General features: G+C 39.2%; 1 protein-coding gene and 1 long non-coding RNA gene across 20 annotated transcripts in view; one reads left to right on the top strand and one right to left on the bottom strand.

The window, feature by feature from the left end:
- The window catches only part of LOC126948108 (uncharacterized), a 119,075-nt gene extending 106,344 nt beyond the window's left edge, over nt 1-12,731 (top strand). For 2 of the 4 annotated variants that reach the window (XR_007723339.1, XR_007723336.1), the window contains 6 exons: nt 258-320; nt 5,332-5,415; nt 6,802-6,928; nt 8,161-8,245; nt 10,819-10,923; nt 12,228-12,731. This is a non-coding gene — a long non-coding RNA (uncharacterized LOC126948108). The remainder of the gene's footprint in view (nt 1-257; nt 321-5,331; nt 5,416-6,801; nt 6,929-8,160; nt 8,246-10,818; nt 10,924-12,227) is intronic. The other 2 variants (XR_007723337.1, XR_007723338.1) reach the window with 2 other exon arrangements.
- THRB (thyroid hormone receptor beta) overlaps nt 1-20,873 on the bottom strand; it is a 371,482-nt gene that overhangs the window by 61,017 nt on the left and 289,592 nt on the right. For all 16 annotated transcript variants that reach the window (XM_050779475.1, XM_050779478.1, XM_050779473.1 and 13 more), the window contains one exon: nt 12,727-12,987. In XM_050779475.1, coding sequence (XP_050635432.1) covers nt 12,727-12,987 — 261 coding nt within the window. The remainder of the gene's footprint in view (nt 1-12,726; nt 12,988-20,873) is intronic.

Genomic DNA, 20,873 nt, shown 5'->3' with positions numbered 1-20,873 from the left:
GATTTGTAAAAGTTTTCAAAAATAGGATCTACTTCATGTTGGTACCCTTGAGATCCAAATCTAGAAATGGCAGATTGAAATTCTTCATTTTATTTCAAATGTCAAAATGTTCCAGAAAGATACATAATAAATATCAAGGTTAACCTAAGATCTTAGTTGTTTTGTAATTTAATATGATTGGATTGTGGAAAGAAAAGAATGTTTAGTTAAAATATGAGAAGAGAATAAAGTGGCCATATCTATTTTTTTATCTTCAGAAAAGTCTTCAGACCGTGGACAATGTACTCTTTGCCTGTATTACGGAGAAAGGCGTTCCCTAGGTAAGTATCATTCTGTCTTTCAAAACCTTAAAAATATCAGAGGGGGCAGAGAAACAACTTTTTCTTCTGACATTCACCTTTAAAGCATTGAATAGATGCTTATTAGAGAACTTTTAGAAAATATACTTTCTTCTAACTCAGTGAGATAATGAGCTCACCAGTAAAGATCTAGGCCCTGCTCACACTAAGATATAAGTGGTTTGGAAGATTGAAAACTATTTCTGCATCATATAATTAACTCTAAAATTATATAGGAACAAACGCCATGCCATACAATTTTTTAATATCTCTGTCCAAAATGTATAATTTGATTCTAATCATGAGGAAAGGCTAGGTGTGGTGGCTCATGCCTGTAACCCAGAGCAAAGGAGGCCAAAGTGGGTGAATTGCTTTAGGCCAGGAGTTTAGGGCTGCAGTGAGCTATGAGGTCACCACTGCACTCCAGCCTGGGCAACAGAGTGAGACCTTGTCTAAAAAAAATCATGAGGAAACATCAGTCAAACTTAAATTAAGGGACATTCCAAAATAATAATCAGCCTGTATTTCTTCTTTTTTTTCTGGTTATCTTCCCTTCTTTCCTCTTTTCCACAATTTTGTTTTTTTTTAAATTATACTTTAAGTTCTAGGGTACATGTGCACAACATGCAGGTTTGTTACATCTGTATACATGTGCCATGTTGGTGTGCTGCACCCATTAACTCGTCATTTACATTAGGTATATCTCCTAATGCTATCCCTACCCCAGCCACCCACCCCACGACAGGCCCCGATGTGTGATGTTCTCCTTCCTGTGTCCAAGTGTTCTCATTGTTCAGTTCCCACCTATGAGTGAGAACATGCGGTGTTTGGTTTTCTGTTCTTGTGACAGTTTGCTGAGAATGATGGTTTCCAGCTTCATCCATGTCCCTGAAAAGGACATGAACTCATCCTTTTTTATGGCTGCATAGTATTCCACGGTGTATATGTGCCACATTTTCTTAATCCAGTCTATCACTGATGGGCACTTGGGGTGGTTCCAAGTCTTTGCTATTGTGAATAGTGCCACAATAAACATACGTGTGCATGTGTCTTTATAGCAGCATGATTTACAATCCTTTGGGTATATCCCCAGTAATGGGATGGCTGGGTCAAATGCTATTTCCAAATCTAGATCCTTGAGGAATCACCACACTGTCTTCCACAATAATCAGCCTGTGTTTCTTCAAGAAATATTTCTTCAATGGCATGAATGACAAAGAAAAACTGTGAAATGGTTCCAGACTAACATGAACCTGGAGGACATTATGCTAAGTGAAACAGGCCAGGCACAGAAAGAAAAACACTGGATGATCTCACCTGTATGTGGAATGGACAAAGCTGAAATCGAAGCAGTGTACAGTAGAATGGTGATAACTAAGGTCTGCAGTGGGGAGGGTAGGTAGAATGGGTAGATGTTTGTCAAAGGGTACATGATTTCAGTTAGACAGGACGTCTAAGTTCTGAAGATCTATTGCATAGCATGGTGACTATATTTAATAACTCACTGTATACTTTAATATTGCTAAAATGTTCTCACCACAAAAAGCGAAAAGGATATAGGTGATAGATATGTTAATTAGCTTGATTTAATCATTTAAAGATGTATAATGTGTCAAAACATAATTATGTACATGATAAATACATACAAGTTTTATTTGTCCATTATACTCTAGTAAAGTTGGACAGGTGGTGGGAGGAAGAAGCAGACTAAAGAGATAAAAAGTAAATAAATAAAATGAATGATCCTGGCCTGGATCCCAGACCAGAAAATAAGATTGGTACAAAGGACAATTGGTGGTGGCCTCTCCCAGCCCTGTCTAGTGGAACGAAGCCTGTGAAAACCTCTTAGAGACAAGTCCTCTCTCCAGCCCTGGTCCTCACCTCAACTCCTCCTCCAAGGGAGTGGCAGGAAGGATAACTGGTAAAATGTAAAGAAAGTCTGAGGATTAGAAAATAGTATGCATCAATGTTAAACTTCCCAATTCTGATAATTGTGCTATGGTTTCCTAGGATAATTTCCTTAGTTTTAGAAGGTATTTAGAGTTTAAAGGGCATGAGGTTTATAACTTACTCTCAAATGGTTTGCAAATGGCATAATAATATGTATATAAGCAAACACACACATACAGAGAATGAGAAAAGAAATATGGTAAAATGTTAACAATTGGTGAATCCAGGTGAAGGGTATGGGAATTATTTGCACTATGACAACTTTTTGGTAAACCTGAGATTAAAACAAAATATAAAAAGAAATTTATAGGTCTGCCTTAGGAGCTCTTCCAAGAAAACATACAATTTACTTAACCTTGAAGACTTAGTGGTCCTTTGCCACCAATTTTATTTTTCCACTTCAACTCTTAGAAACAGAATCCAACTCAGAAAGTAAGCAGATTTTCAATAAAACAAGTAATAACAAATAGCTTTTGATTCATTAAAAAAGGGAGTCAGATTGATTTGCATACTTTTATTTTTTAGTAGTGATCACCAGGCTTATATTCCTGATATCAAAGGTTCTTAAAAAATCATAGAATGGGCATTCATTTCTTTTTTTGGGAGAACAAATAAGACTCAAGCATAGAATGATCGCTTCAAAGGAAATTTAAGAATGAGCATGTCTTGTGTAACCAGGAAAAGATAACATGAAAGAAATTCCCTATGTCTTGTCATAAATATTAAGTGGGATGAACCCATTGCAGATACCCGTTTCCCTGGAAACCCATTCAATTGAAATTGCTGCAAAAATTAACATGTATTATTTTTCCCTTAAAGGGCAGTAACTTCTTTTACTTACACAGTTTTGACCTTTAGTTTTATATCTTAGTCTTATTATAAGAAGTTGTTTCCAGAACTAGGCAAACAAAGAGTTGAATATGTATCTTTTCATTAGTCCTGAGGCTTAACCAAAATAGTATGGCCTTTACAGCTGTACTAGATGTCTGAGGCAACTACGGGTGGTTGGGGTACAATCTGCCAGTCATAGAATATTCCAATCTAGACTAATAAACCATCAACCCACACATGATATTCTTACTCAAATGCCAAGTGACTTTATCATATAGACAATTGAGTTAAACAGTCACATATGCAGCACAGCTCAGTATTTTAAGAGGCAGTGCAGTTTAATAAAGCCAAGTCCCTTGTATAAGCCCATACTGACAAATGTCATGGGGATAGAGGTTCACAATATACAATAATCCTATGTCAGGTCAGTGCCATGGAGAATAGCTCTGGACCATGGAGGATTTCTGACTCTAATCTTACTTGAAAAGCTCAGCTGGTTCTGAATTTCTGGGACCCTGGCAGTGTGGATAGAGGCTCATATTTGTTCCAGTTCAATCAAGAAGGCTGAACTGGCCAAGACCTGAAAGACCAATCTGTAAATACAGCTCAAATAACTGGAGAGAGAAACCAGCCCTGTGCCAGGTCATAAGCACAGGTGATATGGTTCCCCCATGTATGTGCCTCCTAGTCTGCAATGCCACTATCAGAGGCTACCTTTGGCATGAGGTTGCAGCATCTCCGGGGGTACTCAAAACTCAAAGCCTCCCTGCCCTGGAGAGGTAAGGATGTAAGTCAGTACTGGTCACCAACAGTACTTCAGGGGAATAAGTTTTTTTATGGAAAATGAGAATTTTTCAGAAACTGAAAAGGAAGAAGCCTAGACTTAGTAGAGAACTGAAAATGGGTTTGGATAGCCCGAAGACTCCTATGTGCCTGGGAAAAAGATGTCCTCAAGGGAAGTAAGGACACTGAAAGAGATGGTTTGAGGCAACTGATTTCCCAACTTACCCTGGGACTGATACTATGTTTTCATGATGATCATATCTTGTTTTAGGGGGCTGGTAATGATTTAATATATTTTTCCTTGCCTTCCCCACAAGCGGAAATACGATTATCATATTGGAGGACCACTTTAAAAACGGAGTACAGATTCATCTCTTTGATTTCTTTGTGGTCAGTTCATCTCTGACTACGTTCTTTGTTGGAGAGAATTATTGATTTAGCCAAGGTTAAATAGCTGGTGAGTGTCAAAGCCAAGAACCAGTGGTCATCTGTCCTAAACATTCTCCTATGTGTTTATTAAGTGCTGGGCAACATCCCTAAGATACCATGCAGCAGGCCAGCTGTGTAAGGTGAGGCCTTTGGGGATGTCTTGATAGCCTATGATCATTACGCCATTCACACATTTGTCTAGATTTGGCTGGAAACTCTTTGTAGTTTAAACCTATGCTCAGGGTCAGCCCTTGACAAACAATGAGATAGGTGACGTTTGTCTTTAGAGCCTTGACAATGAAGTGAGTGCTGCTCACACCCTGACAAGCTGCACAGTGTTACTTGTTACTTGGCAGTCCTGTTCCTTATTATTATTATTTTCTTTCTCTCTTATCCCTTGCTATCCTTACCCTGTTCATGGCCTCCTTCTAGTTCCATTCTTTCCATTGTCTTTATTGGACCCTGGCAAAAGTAAAAGGAATCTTATCCAATTCACCCATTTGGAGAAGGTAATGACTTGATAAGATATTCAGCCAGTAAGTCTGCATTTTGAAAGACAACAATAGGAGGGCAGTGATAGAATTATAAGCGTTCAGGGCAACTTGTAGAAGATGTCCTGGGGAAGGAAAAGACTTTGAATTCCAGTGATCACCTACGATGTCTTTGTAAGGCTGACCCTCCCAACAATACCTTTCCACCTTCTATGCTAGGTACATCAGCCATCCACTTGTATCTGATTTTGTCTGAAAACTACTTGTTGGAAGAGTCACGGGATTTGGCTATTGCATCTCTTCTGTCTGCGTCCATAATATTCCTGGCTTTAGAAACTTCAATCCTGTCAGTCACAATTTAGTGGTTATTCTTACGTGGGCATGCTACATTCCTAATGTCCAACGTGGTTCTCATAGTCTTTCTGGCTCACTGTAAGAAAAATAACTCCCATGTAGTGAGCACCCACTGTGTCCCATGATATCATCGAAGAGCTTGTTTCTTTCCACAGTTCTATGAGGCAGGGTCCACATTTGACAGATGAGAAAACTGAGGCTCAAACAAACTAAGCGACTTGCCCAAGTTTCAACGGCTGGTAAGTGGCAGCACCAGAATATGACCTCGGACTGTGTAAGTAGATACATGCTGACCCCTACTGCTCCCATCATGGCAGGTCTGACCGCCCTGCAATCTTTACCTGACAGTAGAGCAGTATTTCCTCTACAGTTTCAAATTCTTTCCTTTAGGTCTGGAATGTTCTTACCCTTTAGAGTTACAGGGGATTATAACAGTAGAGAGCTCTGACCCTGGGGCCAGATTGCCTGAGTTAGAATTCCAGTTCAGCTACTGCATTTTCCCCTTGATTTCTTATTTAAAGTTTTAAATTTTAAAAGAGTCTGAAAAAAAAAATACTTTAGTTGTTGCTATGGACTTTTTTTTTTCCAACTGTTTATGCCTCTACTAGAGCTGTGCACAGGATGTTTTGTTTTGCTTCCCTTCATTTATATAGTTCAATGTATTTCAAGGTCAGAAAGGGTGGCAAAAACTGGAGGAGGTGGGCACAAGGCTAAGAGGTGTGTTTATATTCTAAGAAGAGTTATCATTGTTTAGTCTCTCCTAAGTGCCAGGCACTATGTTGGGTGCTTTATACATATTATCTTTCATCTTTTTTTCTTTTCTTTTTTTTTGAGACAGAGTCTTGCTCTGTTACCCAGGCTGGAGTGCAATGGCGCTATCTCAGCTCACTGCAACCTCTGCCTCCTGGGTTCAAGCGCTCCTCCTGCCTCAGTCTCCTGAGTAGCTGGGATTACAGGCACATGCCACCATCCCCAGCTAATTTTGTTTTGTATTTTTAATAGAGACAGGGTTTCATCATGTTGGCCAGGCTGGTCTTGAACTCCTGACCTCCAGTGATCTACCTGCCTCGGCCTCCCAAAGTGTTGGGATTACAGGTGTGAGCCACCACACCTGGCCTTTTTTTTTATTTAAAAAAATTAAATCCTTCATTGAAATATCTTCCATCTTTACAACAAATCTGAAAGCTCGCTATTATTCCCGTTTAAAACTAAATGGACTGAGGGTTACAGAGGTTAAAAAATTTTCCCTGAGCTGATGATTTAAAGAGCAAGAAATCAACTTACGCCTAACTGTGAAGCGTATGATCGTAACATTAAACAAATTATGCACATCATTATTCATTAATACGTTCAGTAATATTTATTAATACATTCTTGTAAAGATTTTTGAATGCAGTTGCATATGGAGTTAATCCTTCTTATTCCACCCTTTTCTTTTTTAAGGTATCTACTGAAACAAGTTTGATGTATATCTGGGAACTTTTTTCTGTGCACATTTGTAAACACACAATTATATAGACTTTTAATGCTATAAGTGGGATTACACTATTCTTAATGCAGGCTTACTTTCATTAAGCATTCCTGAAATCATTTCTTTTAAAAAAGTCTGTTTTTAATTTTTCTAGTGAATGCTTTGGATATACCACAATTTATTGGAACATTCCCCAGTGGACAGACATATATATTGCTTCCAGTTTATCAGTAACAAAAACAAAGATGCAAAGAACACTTTTGAACAGACTTGTGCCCTATGTGAGTATTTCCCTGGGACAGAGTATGATGAGAGGTATGGTTGGGTACATCTGCATCTTTCGGCATGACAGACACTGTTCAGTTGGCCTTGGAAAGCGTGGGGTGGTCTATCCCCTGCTCCATGCTGCATCTCTGAAAACTGAAGTTAGATGAACCAGGGCCTTGGATTTCTGATAGCTACTTCCCTTTGACATTGCTGTTTCCAGTTTTTTGTTTTTAATTCCCTCCCATCTCGCAGGTAGCTTTTTTTCCCCTTGATCTTCTATTTCTGTCTGCCCCAGTATACTTATGGGGTACTCGTCCCTGCCTTTGAAGTATCAAATCACACAGCTATCTGACATATGCCAAAAGTGGAGAGACAGCCATTGTTCTCATGTTGATTGCTAAGGTTCCCAGAGTGCCCTTGAGGTATATGAATCACTGGCACTCTCAGTTGGGACTGCAGATCCTGATGTATGATGAGTGGGGCAGAGTGGAGAGCAGAGATGGATGGAGCAGATGATAGTACTGGCGGAAGGGCACAAGCTTTTCAATCCTCCACCTTCTAAAATACTTATTCACCTGGAGATGTCCTTGTATTTTACTTAAGGACAAAGATAGCAATCATCTGCTGAAAATGTGAATGTCTAACATGAAAGATTATAATGCACACAATGACTTGCATTTATGTCTCCAACTTTTAAGACACTTTGTTATTTTGGTAAATGAGAATGGTATATCATTTGAAATTGTCATCACTGATTTGATTCATTTTTTTTCTTTACGAAGAGCACGAGTTAATAGTTTTCCCCTTTGCTGACATAAGATATTGTTTAAAAAATTACTTTAACTTGTCTAAATCTTGAGGTCTGGTTTCATAAATTATGATACATCTATAAGTAAGAACAATCTATAGCCAATGAAAGTCAGGACTCAGAATATTTAATGACATGGGAAAATGTTCATGATATATTGTTAGGCATTAAAAGCTGGTTAAAATGGTATGCCTAGTCTGATCCCAGGTTTATAAAAAATACACATGCACAGAGAAAAGACTGAAATATAATAACAATGTACAGTGCCTACCCTTGGGGGATAGAACTTCAACTGATTTGAAACCATTTGCAATTTAAAAAATTTGTAGACTTTTTTTTTTTTTCTACCATGAACATATAGGCTTTTATAATGGGAGGAAATAACTTGTTCTTAAAATTATTTTAACTCATTCCCTCTTGCCTTCCTGGGTATTCCAGAATCAGTTTTGAAAATGTTAAGCACAGAGACATTTCCGTGAGATCACTGATGACTGCTCTCCTTTATTCTGAGTCCACCAGGGAGGTGGGTGAGTCCTGCCTTGTTTCTCCCCTTGGGTTTCACGGTTTCAGGAAGGTCCGTGATTGACATAAAAGTATAGAGGCCTGACTGCCTGGGTTCAGCAGGGCTGGTTAGGTCCAGCTCCAGGGATCCACGCATCTGTCTAGAACCCATCCTGTGGGAGGTGGGACCCTGTGGTTCCCAGTGAGAAGTACAGTAGGGCATGAGAGGGTAGAGGGGAGAAGCCTTGTAAGAATTCAGGGGAGGATCAAGGCCTCAGTCAAACAGCGTGGGGTTCTCAGAAGGGCTCAAGTCCCAGGGTGATCTGTTATTAGGCAGTGACTAAGCAGACCTTCCAGTTGGCGACTGAGATAAGCCAGGCCCAAAGAAAGGCCCAACCAAGAATGGAGGGACTCAAGTGGCTCCCCACGTGCACTCAAGGAAGGGGAAAAAAAAATGCACATTTCCCAAGTGCCCACCAGGTGGCAGACCCTTTCCTGTGCTACGAGTTTAAGAGTATTCTCAAGCACATCATGATACCCAGGTATTAAGAACCTGCACTGGGTTGGCAAGAAAATAGAAGGCTGGGCCCCTCTCTAGAGATTCAGTAATCTGGGTGGGGCCTGAGATTCTTATTTCTACAAAGCTCCAGGTTCTCCTAGTGCCACTGGTGGGTACTCCTACACTTTCAGTAGCACTGGATATATCATCTCAGACTGGGAAGGCAGGAGGAGGACAAGGAGTAGGATGTGGTCCTTATGGCTGAGCAATCAGTTCAAATTGTGATTAAAGTGCCAAGGAAGTGTGGCATGGAACGAGCGGGTGTGGGTGGGTGGGGTGAGTTGCAGAAGGGAATGGGTCACTTGCTCCTGGTTAAAATAGCCTCTGATACTCCAGCAGATTCAACTTGTGGGCTCTGCAACAGAATGTAGGGGCTTCAGAGCTCTCATTCTAATTAAATGTGGTACCAATTAATTCACTTAGGATGCCTATAGCAGACAGAAGCATAGGTATATGCAGGTTAAAATAAAAGCAGTAAGGCTGGGCACAGTGGCTCAAGCCTGTAATCCCACCACTTTGGGAGGCCGAGGTGGGTGGATCAGCTGAGGTCAGGAGTTTGAGACCTGCCTGGCCAACATGGCGAAATCCTGTCTCTACTAAAAATACCAAAATTAGCTGGGCATGGTGGTACATGCTTGTAATCTCAGCTACTCAGGAGGCTGAGGCAGGAGAATTGTTTGAACCTGGGAGGTAGAGGTTGCAGTGAGCCAAGATTGCGCCACTGCACTCCATCCTGGGCAACAGAGCAAGACTCCGTCTCAAAAAAAAAAAAAAAAAAAAAAAAAAGCAGTATTCAGAACAAAATGACAAACAAAATCTTAGATAGCTACCAAAAACCCCTAAAGAAACAATATTTAAGAGTACTACAAACATAAATCAGTGATTCCCAAACTATTTGAAGTGAAAGCCTATTTTAAAAATCTGGTCCATTGTGGAGCAATATATGGTTCTACTGCACAAGACTTTTACGTAGTTCAAGCCACACGTGACTGACCAGGCAAGTTTGACAACATCCAATTGTCTATATCCTGTTCAGTGAGACGAATTCACTGATCATGCATTTGGATGCATTTGGATGCCAGTGGCAACGTCAAACTGCTATAAAAGTTCCTAAAGCTTACTCTCAGTTTCTGTATTTGCATCAATAGAAATGGTAATAACCACTTCACAGAAAGGTCCCAGTCCCCAAACCACGCTTAGAAGTGCACTGCTCTAGCCTGGCTAGGTGACTGATCTGGCAGATGGGCTCACTGCATAGCTTCAAGGAGTCAATTTGTTCTTTGGATCCTGTTGTGCAGAATTAACTTTTGTATCCTCAGGACTATTTTGTTCGTATCATTTCTACATGGGGTCCTTGGAATAGGGCTAGTTGGATGTTTTTTTGGCCCTGCTGCCATTTTCTTATGCTTGGACATCAAGGACAATATCCTGTATACAGGCACTCGATAAACACAGATGAGTGAATGCATGGATTACTAGCCCAAGACTGAGATGTCAAGCGTGGGATAGACAGCCATCTAGGAAATAAATGCTCAACATGGATGAACATCAAAATAGAACTCTCTTCATAGTAACTATACAGAGCTGACAAGCAGAGCAGATGGAGAACCAGCTCTATAAGGAAAGACTGTATAATCTTGTTGCTGTCCTGGACTCACTGCTGCCTCACTCAATACATGTGCCCATTCTGAATGAATGATATTTAGTTTATAAGTAAGTTTCTTGGACCATGATAACATAGGTTTTCTGGTGGCATTTTCATGCTGAACCAAGGCATTGCCTCATGACTATGTCAAGGTGAACCCTGGTGGTTACTCTGGAAAACATGGGAGACTTATTTTAGTTGTTTTCCTGTTAATATTAGAATCTTGAGGAAGGACTTTAATAATTTAATTATATTCTCTTATTACATCTCTGACTTTCAGTGAAAAAGAGTTGAATGAATGCAAAATGAATTATCCACTCTAACCTCCCTGAAACCTCATGCCCCACCCCACATCCATCTGAAAGTCTCCTCTTGCTTCATTCCTTACCAGGCTCACAGCATGATTCAAGGTATTTTTATGACTTAATGATGCATAGCTAATAATAATGATGACAACAATAATGACAGCTGCTATTCAGAGAGCACTATAAGTCAGGTACGTTGCTAAATGCTTAAATACATCATCTTATTTAATTGTATTAATCTTATAAGTTTGGTCAAGCACAGAAAGTAGAAAGGCTAGGATTCTAGCTCAAATAGATCAGTCTAAAATATTTGTGGTCTTAACCACTCTACTAAGCATCTTGTATCCAAACAGAGACTGTTTCCTTTTGCTTTTAAGATGGCCAACAAACTGAAATGTGTGGTGTTGGAAACTAGATATGTAAGGCCAAGGTTTATTTTAAATGATAGAGACATAGATGGACTCTATGAATAAATAAGTGAATGAATATGGGTATCAATTGTGAGTGAATTAAATTGGGTTTATGACATTATTAGATCACAAGGATGCTAGAGTTATCTGTTGGCATTTCACTGTAAACTGACATGGTTTTAGTGCCAGCCCATATAATTTGGAGATACAATCTGGTCACATATGCTAAGACTAAATCTCAATTGTATTGCAAACAAATGCATTTTGTGCATGCACACACGTGCACGCGCGCACACACACACGTCCTACATCCTGACTCCTTTGAAAAACTTTATTTTGCTTTTTTTCTAAATAGCCCTTTCAATTTCTCAGATCTCCTCAATTATATATATAAGAGAGTCCAAATAGAAACCTTTCCAAAGGGACATGTATAGTTTTGACTGCCCTCAAATCAGAGCTCATAACACTATTTCACTATTACTTTTGATTAACTCTATTTCCAACTGAAACACTCCATTTCCCAGGTAAACTGGTAGTTCCTAGGAGCTTTCAAAGTATTTTCAGAAAACCTAAAAGACCAGTTCTTTTGTATGAAGGATAAATATAATCATGTGTATATGTTCAAAGTAGAACAGCTGTGTAAGTCCTTCAGGGCTTGTAAATGGGAGTCTTTGTAAACTTTCATTATTATATGTTGGGATATGATTACGAGATTTTCAAAACACAATTTTAAACTTTACCATGAGTCACAATCCATAAAGAAAAACTAAATAGACCCTCCTTAAAAAAAAAAAAAAAAAAAAAAGCCCACTAAGCTGAAAAAGAATGGGAAATTAAATGAACTTAGGCATTTAAAGATACAAATTGGTCTCTTGGACATTGAAAGACACAAATTGATTTAAGAAGCAAAGATTTTGGGGAGCCCTAAGACAATAAAGCGATCAGGACGAAGACATCTGTCAGGGCGGAGGCGACCTGAGGTAAAGAACAGTTAAATCTAATGCAATCAGGAACTTAGGCCAGTTTAATGTTTTTTTTTGCCTTATGAGGTGACAACCTCCTAACACCATAATCTCTCCTTTCAGGATGATGACACAAGGATTTAATGAGTAGAAGACAACAACTTAAAACCTCTCATTTGAGCATGACTTGTCTAGGTTAAAGGTGGGCATTGAGATCCCATTAGCTACTGGCACAATTGCGAAAAGAAATGTACATATGCACAGACACACTGTAAAGCAAGACGTCATAAAAATACAGCGATGCCTGTTTCAACTCAGACCCAAAAATGGAATTAAAGCCAAAACTAACCCCTCTACTAATTAGAGAAGTAAAAATGTCGTCACCCCAAGTGTCCCAGCACAACGTGAATCCAAAACAAGCTGCTTTCTTTGGATTCCACTTATTTATTTACTTTAAAAAGAATATTTGAAGAAAATGACGCCCAGTAAAAGAACAGTTGGAGAAAACATGGGACGCCATACATTGGAAGAGAAATGGAGATGCAGTACACAGTTACAACACGGTTTTTTTTTTTTTTTCTTGTTGTAACACATGATAATGGGCTAATAAAAATCTGGTTACCTTTACATTTCTTCTCCTCCGTTTGGAAGGTCTGGGCACTCGAGACACTCTGGTCGTTCACATCATCATGGTCCAGATGGAATATTGAGCTAGTCCAAGTGGCCTGGATGAGATGTGGCGACGACTGTTCATTTTTCAATGTGCTGCGCCTCTCTGAATGGCTCTTCCTATGTAGACAGGCTTCAGACATTCCTACTAGCTTCCAGTCGTGTTCTCGGTCTGGACAGTGCTTCGGTTTGTCCCAGGCTGTAAGGCCATTTTCTAAAGGGTTGAAAAACACGAGATGACGAGCTGTTGGCATTGTCAAGATTTTGCTGAGATGCAGAGTTTTGGAAGGCAAGTTGTGTCTCAATTCTTTTGGGGCTTACAGGATTCACACGCCACTTGACGGTAGTGATAAGATGCAGAATTTGTCAGCCTTGGGCATTTAGCCACTGCAGTTGGATTGCCTGTCGGAGTAATCAACACATTCCCCCTTATTTTAAATGCCTAGAAAGACATTAGTTCTCGCATGGCAAGGCTGTACTTTCGCCAGTCCCACTTCCACAGCAATGGCCCAGGAGCAAGTTTACACACCAATTTATGTTACTGCTTAGATGACCATTTGAGGTCTTGAGGGTCAGGGCTGGCCGTGAACACTTTTCAGATCCTTAGGACATAAAACACCCAGGATTCAGCCTTGTTTGACTTGGGTTTTATCACAAGCTGACCTGAGGGACACCCTGTTACTTAAATGGGACGTGCTCACGTGGCCACACCGAGAGTGGCAACTCTGTTTTTACCACCTTCTACCTCTGATGGCCTACAAAAAAGAAAAAAAAAAAAAAAAAAAAAAGAAGGGGATCTTACAAATAGAAGTTTTGTAAAGGGCTTCAATATAGTCCCAAGTTGGCAATAAGAACCGATGAAGGAAAGCAGATAGTGCTTTAGCTGTGGGACAAATTAAGAGCCCTAATGATAGAATGATGAACTTAAAGTCTTTGGTTGGAGTGCAGCTGGTTAATTATTTATGTATATTATATATATTTTTTCTATTCAATTTATAGGGACTTGAGGGTTTGGCTTATAGAAAATGGGAAAAAATGTAATGATATGATGAAAAATTTCTGACACTAACCTTCCCTGGTGGCAAATTTTACTTCCTTAAATATCTTTACTGTACATGGATATAGAGAGCAAAAATGAGCAAGCTAATATATACACACACACACACACACATATTTGTATGCATGTTGTACACATAAAAAAAACATAATCCATCTGGTCATCCATATTTTCAGAAATTCTTAAGTTACTGTTTGTCAAAATTAGAAAAAATATAACATAAATATGTCAGTCCTCCTTTTCAGAGTTTATATGGTCTCTTTAAAGTGATCATAATTCACAAATTTATATGTGAATTTTTTTTAACACTGAAATGACCAGAAGACCATGGATACCCATATCCCTGGGGCTTAGAGAGACATGTCTATCCTGACCTGTGCATAGCACAGTGAATTTTAAGCTGACTTTCAAATATTTAAAGTGAATTTTAAATTATTTAACATGAGGGTTAAAAATGCTTTAGGTTTTCATAAGCACCCTCTCGAAAGCTACCAGATGTCTTCAGCTAATGTTGGTTAGGATGGTTTCTCTAAAAGTGTAAATTACTCAGTCACTTTGGAAAGTTGCATTTACCCTTCTGGGTTTTCATGTTACTACGAGAAAATTCCAATGCCCATGCACACTGTATTCTTACTCCAGGAGAAAACCATAAACAATAGTAACAAAGTAATCATCAACACATGATTCCTTTGTCATAGTAAATGGAAATGCTGTGGCTTGAAATAGCTTAATTTGGCCAATAAGCAATAAGTCTCCTTTTAAAAATTGTACACTGTGCTAACTTTGGGGTGTAACATTTGATCTTATTCAGAGAAGAGCTCTGAAAATTCATTCTATGCAAAGGGCTGTGCTAAGCATTGTATGGGGTACATTATATAAACATAGATTCTTCCTTTTCAGAGTTTACATGGCATTATTCATTGCATGGTAAATCAAAAAGCTGTGGACTTCTACCACTTTCGACTGTGCTAGCTACTGGTGCAATTACAGGCACTTATTCTCACTATCCATTAAAAGGCAACAACAGATTGAGATCTTGAAAGATTGTATTGCATTTCGAGCTAAACATATCCATGTGTAACTCATTCAAGTACCATTATCCATAAGGGCTTGAGGTTTTCATGTGCTAAATATAAAGTTACTGAGGGCAGGGGTTAATTCTGGGCCCAACGAGATTGATATTATTTCCACAGACATGAAAAGTCTTCTCACCATGCATGTTTTTATGGTGCCTGCTTTATTTTCAGAGACTCTAAATCCTCAGCAAATTGCATCTCGCAAAGCTTAATGTAAATAATGTTAAAGTTCTCAAACTATTTGAAAAAGGCTTTAAGATTTGATTTTTCCATAGAAATTCCTAAAATTTGGCATTAATTCCCTTGACCCCACAGAAATTAAGAAATACAGCCAAACTGGGTAGTCATTACTCCCTAGGGAAACTAGGCTTGGCTGAGACATGCTGAAAGGGGCTCCACTCCAAGAGGACATTTCCCCTTAAAGCACAGCCTATTAAAGCTTGCTTAGCATGTCCCTTGGGTCAGCAAGAAGGGGGTTTCTTGTAAGCAAGGAAGGCTACACTTGGGGTGAGGCAAGGGATAGGATTGCTTTCCATTTTCCAAAGAAAAGCAGCCGAGATGGTTTGGGAAAAGGGCTTCATTCATGGGAGGCATTTACAAGCTCATAATTACTGTCTGTAATTACATTCGCAATAATGATATTCAGTTGCTTAATTGGCAGGTTTATTGGTTGGGGCACTGCTGGGAAACCTGGAGACTGAGAAGTCCCGATTGGGTCATGAGAAAGCTCAAGAGGAATTTATTTAAGGAGGATTCTTGATTTTTATCCTAGCAAGAACAGCGGGGCAACATGTAATCCCTATTCCATTCCCAAGGAGGGATGAGACACCCATGACACTGGGGTCCTGAAATTCTACCTACTGGATATACTGTTGTTGGTGAGACCTACAAGTTACCTCCACATACCTGTGGTTGGCAATGATGGTCTTTAGTAGTTTCCTATGTCTAACGCCTATCTCCTTTTGTTCCTTCAAAACTCACACAAATGGGATATTTCTTTTTAGGAAGATTAACATCCCAAAAGGTTAAGTCAGTGATTCTCAAACTTTGATGTGTATCAGAATCAATCATCTGAGGTGCTACTAAACAACACTGAAGACCAGACTTTTTGAAGTTGGATAGGGTGAGGGCATGCATAGAGCTATCAAGTTCTCCAGGTGATTGCGATAGCCAACAGAGTTTGAGATCCACAGGGTTAAGATAAATTTAAGGTAAGAAAATAAATTAGTGACAGGTTTTGAATAAGTCTGTGGTTTCCTCAGACTCCAGTGTTTTACACAACCTCAGAGTAAATTTTCATTATCATTCAAAAATTCATCCATTGTTTTGAGGTCTACTGAGTGAAGCCTTAAAAGTTAGGTGTTAATTAGATATTATCTTGTAGATTGCAGGTATGGATGTAAATAAGTATTTACTCAAAAAGCCTGTTGTCACTATGGAAAACAGTGTGGAGATTCCTTAATGAACTAAAAGTAGGTCTACCGTTTGATCCACCAATCCCATTGCTAGGTATCTACCCAGAGAAAAAGAAGTCATTATATGAAAAAGACATTTGCACACACATTTATAACAGCACAAATTGCAATTGCAGAAATACAGAACCAGCCCAAAAAATGCCCATCAATCAACTCATGGATAAAGAGAATGTGATATATATATATATATATATATATTATATATATATATATATATATATGGAATACTACTCAGACATAAAACAGAATGAAATAATGACATTCATAGCAACCTGGATGGAAGTGGAGACTATTATTCTAAGTGAAGTAACTCAGGAATGGAAAACCAAACATCATATGTGTTCACTCACATATGGGTACTAAGCTATGAGGATGCAAAGACATAAGAATGATACATTGGACTTTGGGGACTTCAGAAAGGGTCAGGGTGGTAAGAGATAAAAGACTACACACTGGGTACAGTGTACACTGCTCGGGCGATGGGTGCACCAAAATCTCAGAAATCACCACAGAAGAACTTATTCATGAAACCAAACACCACATGTTCCCAAAAAACCTATTGAAATAAATAAAAAATTAAAAATAAAAGCCTGTTGTTCTGAGCATTATCTGGGGCACAATGCACACAGTAGTAGAAGTAATTTTTTTTAAAAAAGGGAGCATTCTAGAAATGATCATAATTTGTTATTCACATAAATCATGAACCGTTTACTCTTAATGAATCCCAGTTAACATATGACTTTCAATACTTCCCATTCTAGACATCAACACAATTAACCAATGTAATTAGTTATGATGAATTAAAAATAAGTAGAACAAAAGAAAATAATAACTAGATAGGGACGTGTGAACTCCTTTGGTTTGTGTGTCTCAAGGGAGTTTAGACTTGAATGATTAGGTTTGCATTCGATGACCATCATTCTGATGGCTTTGATTGACACAACACTGATCCAAAGGGTTCTTTTGCAGAAGAGAAACAAACATAAATTTCATTAACATAACTACTTACATCCTATCTCTGGAAATTTCATTAAAGATGATAGAAAATAAATCTGTCCATCAAAAAAGGAGAATTAGATTAAAATATTCAAGTATTTCAGGACACAAGAGCGAGCTGATACCTTAGAAAAGAGCTAAAGCAAAGGAAATAGGATTATGACAAAGTGGTCAGAAAGGGTAAGCTGTGTAGGCTGGGATTTCATGGCACTCATTGCAAGAGTTTAGCTTGCATTAAAAGGCCATTCATATTAGGTACTGAGACTGACGGCAAACCATATTCTGCATTAGGGGTGTGTGTGTAAAACGTGCTTTGTAAACCCAGAGAGTGTGTAGAATTATCATTGTGTAGCATCAGACTATTAGGTAGGAAGCCTCTAATTTCCATTTTAGTTTTTTTACTTCCACCCATAAGGTTTAGCCTTGCTGAATTCTCACAGTATAGACGCCTCAACTGATGTTTTTTAGAATCATGCAGGACAGGAGAGTAATGTTTGGTTGAGCATTTACTATGATCCAGGAACTGAGCTAGACACTTTATCTTCACAAACATCCAGGGAACATATACTTCTTGATTGACAAGGAACCTAAAATTAAGAGAACACTTCACCTGCTCTTCTTTGCCTTTTGTGCTATTAACTGATATGTTCTCCTTATTGCCCTTAGTTTGATGCGTAGTAAATGACCTATTAATAGCTATTGTTTTATGTGTGCTTCGAAAGTTCTTTAGAAATTGTACTTACTACCTCATTTAATTTTCCCATTACTCATTTATATTCATAACAAGTCTCCTTGCTTTTGCTCTCAGCCACTTACAATCCACTTTCCACAGAGCAGCCAGAGTGAGCATTTAAAAGTATAAATAAGAGTGTATTTCTCTGGTGCTTGAAATAATCTGATGACTTCCCATCAATATTAGAATAAAATCTTCAGGCCTTACAGTGGCCTCAAGGCCCCACTGAGTCTCCCTCTGGCTGAGCTCCTCACCCATGGCTCTGCCCCCTTCTCTCTATCCTCCAGCCACATGGGCTGCCTCTAACATGGGAAGCCCATTCCCACCGCAGCATCTTGCAGAAGCTCTTTCCTATGCCTGGAGTGACCCTGTCCAAATCCTTATATCACCAGCTCCCTGTCATTGAGGTTTGAGAGAGAGCTTTCCTGACCAGCTCCCCAACCATTTTCTCTCTATCATTTTACTTTAGGTTCTTCATCATACTTGTCACCAACGGGAACTATTTTGTCTGTCCTCACTGGAAATGTAAGCACGACAGAAACAGGGATGAGCACTGTTGTGGTCATTACTGTGTCTCTAGCACTTGCAAAAGAGCCTTATGAATAATAGGTGTTTGGCAAATTTGTATGGGGGTGGGGATATGGATAGAATTATCATCCCTATTTTACATGTGTGGAGTTTAGAAAGTGACATGGATGTACATGATGGACCTGGACTCAAACCCAGGTCTTCTGACTCTAAAACCTGATCTGACCTTCTATAGTTCAGTTAAAGTTGCTTCTGGTTGCCAAGGACTGTAAACTTTGACCTAGTCCAGAAGCCATTTGAAGGAATGGCTCATCCCTTATATTTCTTGGTAGCCTCATGAGAGGTGGTCATTAGAGAGGCAAATAATAATAATAATAATAATAAATAAGTTGCTTCTGGAACTTTAGAGATGTGGGTTTTCTGTAAAATGGGAATATACTATTGTTTTGATGACCAAACAGGTTTATATATTAAAAGTTCTTGGAACAGTGTCCTGCACATTGTAAGCATGCACTAAGTGTAAGTTCTTCACTTATGTATCCACATGACTTTTTCTTCCCTTGCCTTACTCTTCAAACTCTTCTCCTCTAAACATGATTTTTAAAGGGCACCCCCCTCAAAAAAGAGTTTGATAAATGACTCCATACCACTATATTAATGGCTAAGAACCTGGGATGAGTCACCTCATAGCAGAAGTTGTGTTTTAAAGAGGATGTCTGGAAAGCACTGGGCCATGGCCCAAGGAATGTATCTCTAAAATTGGATTCCTAGATTCTGTGCAAGGCAAATGGGAGAGGAATTTTGGTGAAGTGAGCATTTCCTGTTAGGTTTGCCTGACCATCATTATATCTGGCTTGATTAGCTTGGTAGCTCAAATAACATAATAATGAAGACACCAATTTGATCCTTACTCAACCTTCAAGGTCTAGTTCATCATTTAAGCTTTCCTGAAGCAATCCATCCATCCTCCAAACTTCCATCCCACTTCCCATGTATCTCCCTCCTCCACGTGCTACCTTTTACCTTGTGATATATCCATTTACATACATGTATATAATTTTCTTAACACTCATGGTGGCCAGCACAATATCCAAAGTAATATTTATTGTCCTCTCATAACTTTGCAAAGAGAAAACTGTTTCCTAGGCACATAATCCAGTAACTTTGCAAAGACAAAACTATTTCCCACGCACATAATTCATGCCCACTTTCTTATCCAAAAGCCACTGGTCTGCTAGGAGGACTCATCATTACAAGCAGTTCAACATGGACAACCAATAGGATTGTTCTCCCAGAACTGCTGGTGAAAATGAAACCTATTTTGCTTTTCAGAGGCAGGAAAAGATAGTGGGTAAGAATATGGGCTCTGCTTGCCAAGGTTCAAATTCTGACTATGACATGTATTAGCCGTGGTTTGGGGCAAATTGCTCTACCTCTTTGAATCTCTCTCCTGAATTATCCATATTTGTCTCTGTCTCTTCTATAAGGCAAGAACTTACCATGTCCTCCTTGCATGTGAATGGTACATGCACCCTTTTCCCTCTTATTGGACTCTAATCAATGTGTCCATCTCTTAATCTCCACAGCTTTAAGCACAATGCTATAACATGATGGGACCTCAAGAAATATTATTTGGAAATAATTGAACATAATAAGAACAGATCAAAATACCCCTGAAACTGAACAGAACACATACAGTTTTTTATTTATTTAGGAATTTCTATTTACTGAGCCATAATGTGCTCTATGCAAGGCAGAGTCAGTCATAACTGGTTAGTATCAAAGTTCTGCAACAAAAGGCAGCTCAGCCATCAGCAGATACTGTAGCATAGCCTTAGACAAGCTCTGCGAACAGGGAAGACAGAAAGGGCAGCTAGATGGCTTTATTATTCCTTGTCCTCAGGCTGTGTAAACCAACCGTGTTTTTACTTTGGCATTTGTATCGGATGCCGGAGCTGGTATCTCAAGGCCATCTTTCCAAGACCTCTGAAACACTGACTTAATCTGTTAGTCCACTAACATCTGGAATGGGGTGAGCTGGTCACCAGAGGGCAGGCTCCTGGCTTGTGTTTCCCAGTGCCTCTGAATCTACCCAGGTGGCTTTGTCCGGCCTGGGAACCTTTAACAGTAGCCTGAAGCTGCAGAGCCTGCTTGCTTCCATTTATGTAGGTCTCTGCAGGAACTCTGCCCCAGTTGATGCCATGAGACTTGTAAATTTGGAATATTTGGACAAGG

The sequence above is a fragment of the Macaca thibetana genome, chromosome 2 (genome assembly GCF_024542745.1).
Source record: "Macaca thibetana thibetana isolate TM-01 chromosome 2, ASM2454274v1, whole genome shotgun sequence".
Taxonomy (NCBI): domain Eukaryota; kingdom Metazoa; phylum Chordata; class Mammalia; order Primates; family Cercopithecidae; genus Macaca; species Macaca thibetana.
Note: the sequence above shows the minus strand (reverse complement) of the source record. Positions and strands in the feature narration are given on the sequence as shown.